A 14,812-nucleotide genomic window follows, 5' to 3' on the forward strand; every position below is an offset into this window, starting at 1 on the left:
CAGCAAATAATTTTTTTTTCAAATTGTTGCTGCGATTTCATTTATTCCTTTGGATGGATTCTTTTTTAGTTTTGACATTAACGAATTATGGATGTTAAATATTGTAGTATCGGTGATACAAACCTTACATTGCATTGAAGGTGTCCGTATATATGTGTCATGTTTCTTTTTACTACAGGTGCTAATGAAGAGGGATGTGACCCTATGTGGAATGGAGAGTTTACTGTCTTCCTTTATGATCCTAAGCATCCAATATAGTTGCTGGTAAGATCTTATTGAGCATGAAGTAGTTGTTTATATTGCAAATAAGGAAAAAATAATTAAATTATTCAAGAAAGTCTAGATATTAGAAAATTTTATAGCCTAACAAGATCAGGGTAACATCATAAAGACTAAAGATTTTAGAAAAATAATTTGAGAATTGTAGTCTTGATTTTTTTTTGTTACTTTAAAGTTTAAACTGTTCTTATAGGCATGCTGGTGATTATTGATTATATATCAAATTATTTAAGGTAGATGATGGTGGTGGTGGGTGGTGGTTGGTCGTGGTGGTATGAATGATATCCCCATGTAACAGTTATTCAAGCTTGAAGATCATAGGAAGCGAATAGTTGTACCTTTTGATTATTTTCTTGAATGTTAATTATCTATTATGTCTCATCGGTTTTTAATTTTTTCACACAGAAAAAGGAAGCATTCACATCGGGAACCCCTGCATTGATCTAAAGCTGTTAAATTCAATCACAATTATTTCATATGCATGTGTTTCTTCATTGTATGGTGTTCAAATGATTCTTTTTAATTTCATATTTTGGTATTTCTAAATAAGAGTACCGGCTCGCGGCTGTTCATCATATGAATCCATATATATTAAAGGTGTGAAGAATTTTAAAGATTTTCACTATATTTTTTTTTCTATTTAAAGACTTTCCTATGAATTAGAATTTTATTTCGTTTTGCATGCCATGTGTTCGATGAAATGTTTGATTCGAGAGCCAGAGGAAGCAATGCTTAAACATGAAGTAGCAAGAAGGGTAGTTGAGGTATGACTTCAATTCCCCCTTATTTGATCATCAAAAGCAATATCTAAGGTTAATATAACACTTTTCCTCAATGTTAATACTTTTTTTTGGTAGCATATCTAAGGGTAGTTCCTTTCTCTATTAATTCGCTTTTATATGTATTAGGTAAAAACAAAACACCAATATATAGCTTATCAGATTAAGTCTCTTATGTTTATTTATACTCATATTTCACAATTATAGTGTCATAAAGATGTATCTGATCCATCGATATTTGTTGTTAAAAGGAAAATGAACGACTTCTTCAAAGATGGAGAAAGAAGTTTAGTTTGATGATGGAGATGATATATGTGGAGTAGTTGTAACTATCATCTGGATTTACAGGTATATAACACACAATATGATTTCTTCTATTTTATAACCCCAAAAAAATAAATTATCTGGTTTCATATAAAATTTGAGCTCTCAAATCCTCCACAACAAATGGAGAGGCATACAATTGATTTAATTACAAATGTATGTTCTTATTATAAATTTCAGGGTCAATTTCATACTATAAAAGCCAAGTAGTAGAAATCCGCTTATATTCGCATTAATTCTTTAATTTTGATCAAATTTAACAACATTTGTATCCCTTTCATCCAAGAGGAATCTGATTAATTTAATCAAAAGTTTTTTTTTCTGACAGGAAATTATTCGTATTATGTTTGAATTTAGAGATCAATGTATTCTGGAAGTTGTAAATGTAATCTCCTATTTATATCCATAATAAACTGGTCTTAATGAGACAAATTGACCATTTTACCCTTTACCTCTGCCCTTTTTTTCTCCGAACACTTTTCACACTAAAAAAATCATAAGTATCTTTATAATTGATGAAATACAAGGATTTTTTTATTTCGAAATGCAAGGGTATAATGGTAAATGAATAGTGATTTTTGTGTTCGCACCAACATAATAGCATCAGAACACATGGTTTCGTTAATTGCATAAGCGCTTTGTACGTCATCTAACACATTATCTTCACATTTTGTAGGCTGACCATTGTCAATTTCAGAGAGGTGTATGTACAATGAAACCGATTTTTCTTACAAGTTGATTTGGAAGACGGCGTGACATAGGAAAATGCAAAACTACAATCTCTTTCAAGATATATATGAAGGTATTTTTGGCAAAACTATACATTTACTTTTGAAAAACATACAGTTTTGACTGAAGATAACGTTTTGGACACATTTTTAATAATATTTGTGTGCTGGAAGGAGGTGTTTATGATCCTAAATTGTAAGTTGTTCCTTTTGAGTTCATGGGCTCTTTTTGTTTTTGTTTTTTTGTTTTTTGTTTTTATTTTTGTTGATAAACAAGGATTTTCTTATTTGGGTAATTGTTGTTTATTCCCAAAACCCACCACATCATTTGCTCATCTATTTAAAATTCTTTTACGCCACATAAATGGAAGCATGTTGATATATTAATGCAATTCGAACACATTTATATAATTTTTGAGTTTATGGATTTTTTTTTTACTTTTGAGATTTTTCTATTGGAACAGGTTTTCAAGTAGATGTCGGTTCCAAAGGCTGGTGTATTTCCTTACATTAGTCTAATCAGGTAAATATTTCCTTGGTCGGACCTTAGTTCTTCTTCTTGGTTAGAATAATTTAGTTTTGAACCCCCTTTCACATTCATGTGGAATAGCTTTTCATGTGTACTTATCAGGTAATCACTTTATGTAGTTGGATTTGTGCGACTAACAATACCAATTTTTTAATCCAACGTTGATATGAACCACTGAAAAGAAAATATTGCAGTTAGTTCTTGGGATATATTGTTTCAATTTGCAAACAAGTTTCATCCATTGTCTATATTCATGAAATTTGATTATGTTTATATTTTCTTCATATTCAGGTAACTCTGGGTAGTTTGCAGTATATAACTTTTTTATTATATATTTTGGATTCTTTTCTAAATTTCCCTTTAATATACTATCTTTATGTTAAACGCTTGATAGTTAATTATTTGATTCTTGCGTCATCTGTTAGATGTGGCCACCACCGGAGAATGAAGAGTACCCGACAACCGATTCAGGAATGATAAACAAAAGGGGGAAAAGAAAGGTTCTACAAAACCAAACGGTCAGTAAAAAAAATGATTTATGCAGGTTTTATTATTTTATTTTAATATTTGGTTGTAGGTTAGATACAAAGCAGCAGATTATTAGTAGATTGTTGACTATCACCATCACAAAATTGTGAACACGCAATCAAAAGTTTTTTCCAAAAAAAAAAAAGTTACATCAAATTCATCAAATTAATCAAGTTAATTTTATTAATATAAAAAGTGTGTAGGGGCAATATTGTCCTAAAAATGTAAACATTGTTTTTTTAAACATTAAAACATTATTCAAGGGAATATAGTCTTAAAGCTATAAAAAATGATTTTTATTTATATAAAAATACTAAAAAATTGTCATTTTTCTAACCTTTGTTGATATTGATACATTCAAATTTGTTAGCTGGGTTTTGTAGATCACAATTTCATACGAAGGTCACTCCCTTATTTCATTAAGATGGAAACCAGAAGGAATTCAAATTTTGAAGTTGGAATCAGCATACACCATATTGATGTATGGTGATTTTTTGTTGTACTATTATGCAATTTTTTGAAATTGTTGTCATTTATGTTTTTTTAGGGACTGATCATTTCTAATGTTATTTTAAAGCACGCCATCTCAACATTTTGTAAGCATGAAATTGATGTGGGCCTCGACGTGGAGGAGCGAGCCCTAACCTTCTTGGATCGTTTTGATGAGCTGCGTGTCTAAATCATTGGGCTTATTATCTATTTTTTTTCCTAGTTTTGGTTTTGCTTTGTGTTTGACTTTTAGGCTTTACTTCCTGTTTAAAACCTCGTTGCTTTGACAGTAAGTCTTCAGTTTTCTAGAATGAAAGAATATTTTGTTTCCATCTGTTCCAATACTTAATTCTTTGTAAGATTGTGTATTGATGCCTTGATCCGGTATTCACGTAACTATGAATCAACGGGTTTGGAAGAGTTACAGTTGGTATTTGTGTGTACAAATCAACACCTATGATTGTTTTATCTAATCTTAGGTTTCCGCTGCATCAGTTGGTATCAGAGCGAAGCGATTCTGAATCATGCCTCCACGACAAAATCGACAGCACAAGGCACGTCTGGAAGAGATCTTCGAGCGGGATGACAACAACCAGTTTGAGGAGCATGTTAGAAGAATTATTGATGAGCGTATGGATCATGTTGTTGATCAATTAACGGAGAGGATGACTGCCCTCTTGGACGAGAGGGAACCAAGGCGGCGTTCGAGGGGTTCCGTCCTTAATTCAACAGAAGATGAAGGTGGGGAATTCGATGCTAGACCACCACACAGGCGTACACCATGGCATAATGATAGAAGAGATGACATGCGATGGGAATATGGACTTAAAACAGACATTCCAGAGTTTCATGGAAACCTTCAGGCGGAAGACTTCCTCGATTGGCTTGCAACAACTGATGAAATTCTGGAATTCCGAGGTGTTCCCGACGAGAGGCGGGTTTCATTGATCGCCACCAGATTACAGGGTCGTGCAACAGTATGGTGGCAACAACTAAAGCTCACACGACATCGCATGGGAAAAGAAAAGATTAACACATGGGAGAAGATGAAGAAACACCTCTGTGAAATGTTCCTACCGTATAATTACCAACGAATTATATACCAGCGACTACAAAACCTAAAACAGGGACTACGCACAGTGGATGAGTACACTACCGATTTTTACCAGTTGTTAGCAAGAAACGAGATTCAAGAAACCGAAGACCAGTTGGCGGCAAGGTATGTTGACGGGCTGAAACTCCAAATACAAGAGGTAGTGAACATGTTTGATCACGTGTCTATTTCAGCAGCCCATCAGAGAGCACTCATGGTTGAAAGACAATTCTGGTGGAGCACAACGAATCAATTCACGAACCCGTTCAGCAACGTGGGACCGACACCAACAAGAGCCAACACTTCACGTACAAATCCGGCCCTAGAGAAAAGACCAACCATTCCTACCTACTCAAGGGAAACAACTACCAATAATCTAAAATGTTTTTCGTGTGGCGACTACGGTCACCAACAAGCTGATTGTAAAAAGAACGGGAAGAGAGTCATGTTTGCAAATGAAGACGGAATGGAAGCAGGGGATCAGAACCCTCCCATATACGATGAGACTGATTACGAGGAAGAAATAGTTGAAGGTGATGAAGGGTTCGCCCTAGTTGTGCGAAGATCGTGTCTGACCCTGTAGCGTCTGAAGACGATTGGTTGAGGAGTAACATATTCCAATCGACATGCACCATCCTAGGCAAGGTGTGTCGCTTTGTTATCGATTCTGGTAGTTGTGAGAATATTGTGTCCGAAGAAGAAATTCAAAAGTTAAACATCCGTACGGAACGACACCCAAAACCTTACAAACTAGCATGTCTCAAACGTGGTGGCGAGGTAACAATTTCAAAACGCGCATTGGTTCCTTTTTCTATTGGTGCTAAATATCGTATTGAGGTCTGGTGTGATGTTGTCAACATGGATGCGTGTCATCTATTGCTTGGTCGACCATGGTAGTTTGACAGGAAAGTAAACCATGATGGTCGAGCTAATTCATATAGTTTCATGTTTGAAGGAGTCAAGATTACTCTCGTTCCATCCAGACCAACTACAAAGGTTACAACAAACACCACCACTCCAAACCTACTGTCTATGACACAATTCAAAGAAGAGATAAAAGAAACATGTGTTGTTTATGTCCTGTTTGGAAAAGAAGTTAATCAGCCATGTTTAACATCTGATTCCGTTCAGTCACTATTGAGTGAATTTCAGGACGTGTTCCCTGAAGAGCTCCCCGATGAGCTTCCCCCACTTCATGACATCCAACATCATGTAGACCTCGAACCAGGGGCGGCTCTTCCCCACCGACCACATTATCGCATGAGTCCTCATGAACATGAAGAACTTAGGCGTCAAGTAGAGGAATTGCTCTCTAAAAGACACATACGGGAAAGCATGAGACCTGTTGCGGTACCGGCATTGTTAGCTCCAAAAAAAGATGGTTCGTGGCGCATGTGTGTAGATAGCCGTGCAATCAATAAAATCACCGTACGATATCGCTTCCCCATTCCTCACCTCGATGACTTGCTGGACCAGATTAGTGGTGCTAAAATATTTTCACGATTGGACTTGAAAAGCGGGTATTATCAAATCCGTATGCGGCCAGGGGACGAGTGGAAATTAGCATTCAAAACACGCGAGGGGTTGTATGAAGGGCTAGTAATGCCATTTGGTTTATCAAACACGCCAAGCACTTTTATGCGTGTCATGAACCAACTTTTGCGACCATTTATTGGGAGGTTTGTTGTTGTTTACTTTGACGACATCCTGATTTATAATGGTGATTAAGAAACACACCTCCAACACGTAAGGGAGGTATTGAGCGTATTAAGACGCGAGTGATTCTATGTGGCGATAAAGAAATGTGTGTTCATGACAACTAAGGTACTATTTTTGGGGTATGTTATCACAGGTGATGGATTATAGGTAGATGACACCAAGGTTGAGGCAATCCGACTATGGCCAAGTCCGAAATCGATAACTGAAGTACGAAGTTTCCATGGTCTCGCATCCTTCTACAGGAGGTTCATACCGCACTTCAGCGGGATCATGGCCCCCATTACCGATTGCATGAAACATACTACATTTATTTGGTCCAACGAAGCAGAGAAGGCGTTCACAACAATCAAAGAAAAACTCACCACTGCACCAATATTAGTACTACCAGACTTCTCGCAACCTTTCGAACTACATACTGACTAGGGGTGTCGAACGGGTAAAATTTTTGGGTTTCGGGTAGAACGGGTATTTCCTTAAGAAAATAATACCCGATACCCGACCTATATTGTAATTCGGGTTTTCGGGTTCGGGTATTCGGGTTTGAGGTCGGGTCGGTTAATTATCGGGTATACCCGAAAATTTCTTAAATGACACTTATTGATAATTTTTTTTTTATTTTTACATGTTGGTTGGTTTAATAAAGAATCGGGTAGGAAAATACTTCATACAATTAACAAGTACATATATAATAATAATACAAATCATTATAATATGTTATGTACTTTTTTAATTCCATTCTGTGCGATAGTGAGAAACTGAGAACTGTGATGACGGTTCAAGACTTCAGCTTCAACGTCGTATTCCCTTTGCAAGTTTGCGTCGACTGTCGTGTCGTCGTTCATAAGAAGGAAACGAAGGGTTTTGTTTTATTTCAAGCGTGCATATGTGACTGCATTATATATTTGGTATTATTTAAAAAACGAATTCGGGTATTCGGGTATACCCGAAAATAAATATTAATACCTAAAACCTGACCTATATTATTATCGGGTTAACCTATTACCCAAACGTTCATACCCATTACCCGTTCTATCTGACCCATTCTACCCAAATTCGAAACAGGTCGGGTGGGTAGAACAGGTTTTGGGTTTTTTCGACAGGCCTAATATTGACGCGTCAAAAACAGGGATTGGAGTCGTTCTTAGTCAAAATGGGAAGCCCGTGGCATTTTACAGTGAGAAGGTATCTGGTCCTCGTCTCAACTATAGCACATACGATGTTGAATTTTATGCAGTAGTTCATGCAATAAAATATTGGCGACACTACCTATTTCATCGCGAGTTCATCTTGTACACCGACCATGATTCTCTCCGACACCTCCACCGTCAAGACAAAGTCTCTACTCGATATGCTCGTTGGATCTCTTTCCTCCAAGGATTTACCTTCATGGTGAAACAAAAGTCTAGGATCACTAATCGAGTTGTCGATGCTCTCAGTCGCCGAAACCATATGCTCGCTACTCTGCGGGTCAAAGTACCTGGGTTTGATTCTTTTCGCGAATTATTTATTACAGATCCCTATTTTTCTACCATCCTTACAGATGTTCAATCAGGAAAGCGGACAGATTTCCTCCTCCATAATGGTTTTCTGTTCCGAGGAAATCAATTATGTGTACCTGATTGCAGCCTACGACTACAAATAATTCAAGAATTGCATGGAGAGGGGCATGTGGGACGGGATAGAACTGTACAGCTAGTTCAACAGTCATATTTTTGGCCGAGAATGCGCACCGAGATCGAGAAGTTTGTGCAGCGATGTCGCGTTTGTCAAGTGTCGAAGGGTACAACCGCGAATGTTGGGTTGTACACACCGTTACCCATACCAACCAAGCCGTGGGTTGACATCAGTATGGACTATGTAGTGGGTTTGCCCCGTATGCAGCGAGGTAATGATTCAATTTTCGTTGTGGTTGACCGCTTCTCCAAGATGGTGCATTTATACCATGCAAGAAAACCATGGATGATGTTAATGTTGACTAACTTTTCTTTCGAGATATCTATCGTCTCCACGGTCTTCCTGCTTCCATTGTCTCTGATCATGACACGCGATTCCTTAGTTACTTTTGGCGTACTTTATGGAAAATGGTGAATACCAAACTCAATTTTAGTAGTGCTTACCACCCACAAACAGATGGCCAGACCGAAGTTGTTAATCGCTCACTTGGAAACCTTCTTCGTTATCTGGTTGGTGATCATCCAAAAGGTTGGGATCATAAATTGAGCCAAGCGGAGTTCGCCCACAACCACGCTACCAACCGTATCACCGGGTTCAGTCCCTTCCAGGTCGTGTACTCCGTTTAACCACGGGGACCATTAGATCTCATTCCATTTTTGAGCACTACACAAGATGAAGGAAGAGTTGTTACTTTTGTTGAAGGGCTGATTGACACTCACAAAGCTGTGTATAACAACCTAACGACTGCCAATAACGAATATAAGCTTCATGCCGACAAAAAACGGCGTCATGTTGAGTTTGAAGTCGGGGATTTTGTGTGGGCCATTCTTACTAAGGAACGCTTCTCTACTGGAGATTACAATAAACTTAAGTCCAAAAAATAGGGCTTGTTGAAATCATTGAAAACATTAATCCGAACGCTTACCGCCTCCAACTTCCAAGCCATATTCGTACAGCAGATGTGTTCAATGTCAAACACCTTATTCCTTTCCTTGCTAGCTCCTCTGATGACGACCAGGACCAAACTTCGAGGGCGAATTCTTTGCACCCCGGAGGGAATGATGTGGGCCTCGACGTGGAGGAGCGGGCCCTAACCTTCTTGGATTGTTTTGATGAGCTTCGTGTCTAAATCATTGGGCTTATTATCTATTTTTTTCCTAGTTTTGGTTTTGCTTTGTGTTTGACTTTTGGGCTTTACTTCCTGTTTAAAACCTCGTTGCTTTGACAGTAAGTCTTCAGTTTTCTAGAATGAAAGAATATTTTGTTTCCATCTGTTCCAATACTTAATTCTTTGTAAGATTGTGTATTGATGCCTTGATCCGGTATTCACGTAACTGTGAATCAACGGGTTTGGAAAAGTTACAGTTGGTATTTGTGTGTACAAATCAACACCTGTGATTGTTTTATCTAATCTTAGGTTTCCGCTGCATCAGAAATATTTTTTGAAATAACTAAAAGTTTTCCTAACTATAGCATTGTACTTCAAAAGTATAATGCTATAACAAAAAACCGACACCTTCCATCCCGCGCAACGCGCGGGTTACCATCTAGTTTAATTAATGACTATAGACAAGGCTTATAAGGTGTCTAGCTTTTCTTCTTGCTCCCTATGTGGGACATGTCCCACAACACAAGCCAATTTTCTATACCAAAGTTCCAACAATGACGTCATAAACAAACATGATTAGGATTTATTTCAGAAGGGAAATGATACCTTCAGTTAAACCTATATAATTTACAAACCGTGAACACTGCTGGAGTGGCAGGATTACAGCCTACTCAAAGTTGTCTCATGCCTTGATGCTATGCACATGAAACATGAACTCTTGGTGAAGATCACTGAAGCAGCTTTCTTAGATGTCAAATCTATTACGATATTCATCTGGAAAATGTCTACTATATGGTAAATGAACTGCGGGAGTAAAATTGGGCATATATTATAATCAAAATCCTGGATACTTTAGGATGTGTAAGTTCACTTTCATTACAGGTCATTTTTTACCCTAAGTCTGGGTAGCACAGAGTATGTCACTGGATAATTTTTAAAAAAATGGTATGTATTAAAAATGTCAGAGCCAAAAGTGGTATCCAATTAATAAATATACCTGTAGTAACCAACAATTTGATGAAGATGACGAATAACTGTTTTTAAGGAAGTTAAATAGAGGTTCCGGATCTGGACAGTTAAAAAGTTATCCAATTTCAAAGTGATCTATCATTTGTCCAGGTGGAAGTTTTTCCCCTGCCCCTTGACACCTACCATTTGTCGTGTTCCGGATCAAACCAGCCTTATACTAATGTGCATACTTATATAAGATTATAGACTTAAATCCCTTTGTAAATTCCAACTACCTAGAATGATCACTAGACACTAAAATCACCAACACTACGTACTGACAGATGCTACTACAGAAGAGATTGAGAAATCAGTTCCAATACGGTTTCAGTATAGGAAATATATGAATGTAAGATCAGTAAGCTTATGTTGGTTGACTTTGAGGTCTCATCTCTACTCATATGGTAAATATTGTAAAGATAAAGAAAAGATAAGTTCCTTTGATTAAACGTTTGTTTGGATAGGAAGAGCGCTCTTGAATATTAGCTTAAACACAACCCTTTTTTATTAAAAAAAGTTGTACATGGCAATTCTTCCAACCCACAAGGCCACAATGCAAATCCCACCAATCTTGGTTTTCTTTCTTACATCAAATGGTAATCGTTTTGGATTTTTGGGTAGTCAGTAGTTCTCTAATTTATGACAGCAATACTTTGTTAAGCCACAAATCAAGAAACATCGATAAAGTAGTCAATTCAGATAAATTCTCACTTCAACAATTTTGTTCACTGGTTCTTCTTAGAGTAAATTCTGGTAATTTGGAGTTTACTGCTAAATATGGGCATGCTGGAAAAGAAAATATTTTCCAGTAACATTCTAACCTTTATTTATGCAGTCGCTGTCTAGTAGAATCTAGCATATAAAAGCTTGTCTTTTTAAATATTCCGGATGACAAATTACTGTTAAAGAATCATATAAAGTGATGAAGCTTTTGTCACTTTCTAAAGATATATATGTACGGGTATGGGCAACCATGATTCTTCTTGATAACCCATGTACTGTAGAATTCCCTCTTTATATACTAATAATATATTAGTAATCTCATGTTCATAAATGTCAGGTATGCTAACAAGTACAAGAGGGTTAAAAGAGCTAGCAGGCCTGAAGGAAAACTGAAGTTAGTTAATATGAGGAAAAAGAAGATGGATACTAGTTGTAGGTTTCAATGAAAAACCTTTTGTGTGAGATAATAAGACAAAATTAAGTGAATGGAGTTACAGATCAACCAACCACCTCATGATTTCATTTCCTTGTGTCACTTGCAAGCAATATCCACATCACATTCCAAGATGACTCTTGTATAGTAGGATGAAAAAAAAATGAATTCACCATAAGCAGCCTGTTGGTAACTTAAATCTCAAGATTTTGAGGACAATATATGTTCCAAGTGAAAGAACATGTTAGGAAACAATGCAACTGAGGCAATGGATATATTAAAAAAGGTGCATGTGCAATGTTGGCATCTATTATCTGGTTAAGCAGAATATATATATATATATATATATATATATATATATATATATATATATATATATATATATATATATATATATATATATTTGTTTTGTTCCAAAATCAGAAATTCTCTTTCTTAGTAAATTTTTACATCTAGTACCCAAGCATAAAACTATAATAACTCGAATCAGCACTTTCCAGCTTATTTTTATTCAGCAAAAGAGATGCAATAAGAAGAATAAGAGGTAGGGTTAGATAGGAGAAGAATTAGAAGCCAAAAAAGATCTACAGTTATTAATTATTAATTAATTAGCAGCCTCTTCTGTGTCAATGCTTGTTATTAACTTCCTGCTGTACAGTCACAAGACATGGGATCGAATCATGGGCCATAATAGAATGAAATTTGCTTCATATATATAACAAGAGAATCAGAATTTCAACCACTCTATTTGTCACTCCATTGCAAGACAATCATTACAAATGCCCAAAAAAATGAGAACACACCACCACTCAATTCTACAATTTCTTGTGTTCCGTACCACCACTGACTTTGTCAATTTGTGCAGAATAAATAACGTTGTGCTTTTTTAAATTTTGTTCAAAAACACATAAAATTGCAAACTTTCGTGATCTTTTGCATTTTCACCATGTCCTGCAACAAAATGATAAGCAATACAATCGCAAATCTATTTCATTCTTAGTTAACATAGTGCATGCTAGTCACAAAATAGTTGATAAGTATATATTTAGTAAAAAGTGTCCTTTGAGAAAAGGTATCCTGAAACATTTAATACACCCAAATAAACGGATGAAATGGCATACAAACATAAATGGCCCTTCACTTTGTTTTGAGCCAGTTAAGCTCCTCTAGCCACATCATCATATATATCTTGCTTCCTTTCTTAAGGCTGCAGTAAGATCACAGCATCTAATACTTAGATTCTTACGTACTCAACTGTACAACACGATTTCTTCTTTATCACACAAAGACAAACAAAACCTTGCAACAGAGAAAACGAGGGGTGAACGTTCACTACATTCTTTAAACTGGTGGCCAAAAACATCCAAGTACCAAAATAAGACAGCGAAGTTGAAAGGCATGTGAAATTAGAGATTATCTCATGTTGTTATGATTTGTGCTAACTGTATAGACTAAACTTAATAACCATATATTTTATGCCAAAACAAGCCTATTCGCCAAGAATGACTTGATGTGAGAAAAAAAATACACTTTGTGCACATTGTGTATGATGATTCGTGGGACAAACAGAGTAAAGAATGCAAGTACTTGTATGGACGTTCTGTAATTTTTATCATACATGTGACAATTCCATGCATCATTTCCCTTAATCTTTTGTTTAAATGCTTGACCTTATCGGCATTTCAATGGTTATTACAACTTTTTTTTTCTTTTGAGGGTGGGAAGTGGAGGAGGCTGTCAATTGGATAAGCATATTCCTCATCTAAGAAAAGATGTTCTGAAAAAAGAAATATCAGAAAGCTCTCGACTTTACAGTTGACAAAAATACATGCGTTTCAACATATATAACATGTAATTACCAAACTACCCACCCACAGATATAGTTGCCAAGAACTTTTTAACAGATTCCCAAGGTTAAAGATGTCATTCTGATATGTACTTTTCTGCCATGCATATCAACCTATAGAGAAGATAAGCCACTAGTTATATACTACAAAATTACTTGGTAATTTCCTATCATCTGCAAGTCCGATAAAGAATATGATCTTTTTTGCAGAATCTAATAAGAACCACCGCTCAAAATTTTCAGGACTTATCACTATATATATATATATATAGCCATGGCAATAGCTTACATTACTCACAGCAAACATCGATCACACCTAACTTTCTACATACAGCCTCGAACAACCTCACTTGCAACGATTTATTCTACTAAATCTAGTGTTGTTTCATAATACTTTTATAAAACATCAATTGCTAGAAGTTCCAGAAATGGCTTTGGTTACAGCACTGGTGAATGAAAGGCCTGTGGTCATATTCAGCAAAAGCTCTTGCTGCATGTGCTACACCATTAGGACACTGATAAGCAGTTTTGGGGCAAATCCTACAGTTTATGAGGTAGATGAGCATCCACAAGGGAAGCAGATAGAGAAGGAACTGAAAGGATTAGGGTGCAAGCCAAGTGTGCCGGCTGTTTTCATAGGAGAGGAGCTCATTGGTGGTGCCAATGAAATAATGAGCCTTCATCTCAAGGGTCAGCTGGTACCCTTGCTCCTTAATGCTAATGCTATATGGCTTTAGTCAAAGATATTCACAAATATCGAGTTCCTACAATATTAATTGTAAAGGTTGGAGCTATTTTGACACACACAACTATGAACAGCAGATTGATGCATTCTAGTCATTAGAACAGGAACAGAAAGAAATATTTTTAGCCTTCTTTTTGCTCTTCTGAGGCCAATCATAACTAATGTGCTAACTTCCATATGTAATTTCACTACCTTTTGAGAAACAATAAGAAACAAAATATTTTTTCAGGAGCTATTTCTTTCCTTGGTGTTAGAATTTGATATTAAAAGTGTGTCAATATGCTTAATATCTATCGTATTGTAGCACTGATCTAAATGCTAGGACCACTATGCAGATTTATTGCATTCAGGTTTCCCATCTATGCCAAGACACATAATTGCAACCAGAAGCAACTGAAGGACAAGAGAAATTCTCAGATTTCAATTTTTTCCTTCCCTCCATTATAGAAGCTTATACTTCAAGGCTCTGTTGTGATCATTGATCATTGATGTTGCTACTATTGATAAATTATATGATACAAAATCACTTGGATAGCCTCAAAGTACCTGCATACATCATAGTAATAGTTTGCATTAGACCCTATATTAACAAATGGCTAAACTGAATCATGCTTCACCAGTTAGCTTTGGATGGAAATTCGTAGGTTATTTTAATTTCTCCACTTCATGTACACAGAAACCGTGTGCATACTAATGGGTCTCTATGTCAAAGCAAAATAACAAACGGAAAGAGAATCATGTAACTGTATTTTTTAACATGGTTTTCTAATCCCATTAACAAAATGTGTCTTTGCCAACCCATATTTT

General features: G+C 36.3%; 1 protein-coding gene across 1 annotated transcript; it reads left to right on the forward strand.

Moving 5' to 3' along the window:
* The first annotated feature begins 13,540 nt into the window (after window positions 1-13,540).
* LOC111892753 (monothiol glutaredoxin-S2) lies at window positions 13,541-14,240 on the forward strand. The gene has a single exon (XM_023888812.3). The coding sequence runs from the start codon at window positions 13,689-13,691 to the stop codon at window positions 13,995-13,997; it is 309 nt and encodes a 102-aa protein (XP_023744580.1). The 5' UTR covers window positions 13,541-13,688; the 3' UTR covers window positions 13,998-14,240.
* Window positions 14,241-14,812: the final 572 nt, after the last annotated feature.

Source organism: Lactuca sativa, chromosome 5 (genome assembly GCF_002870075.4).
Source record: "Lactuca sativa cultivar Salinas chromosome 5, Lsat_Salinas_v11, whole genome shotgun sequence".
Classification (NCBI taxonomy): Eukaryota; Viridiplantae; Streptophyta; class Magnoliopsida; order Asterales; family Asteraceae; genus Lactuca; species Lactuca sativa.

Excerpts from the sequence above, each read along its gene's own strand:
- LOC111892753 (XM_023888812.3), top strand. The coding sequence starts at position 13,689 with ATGGCTTTGGTTACAGCACTGGTGAATGAAAGGCCTGTGGTCATATTC.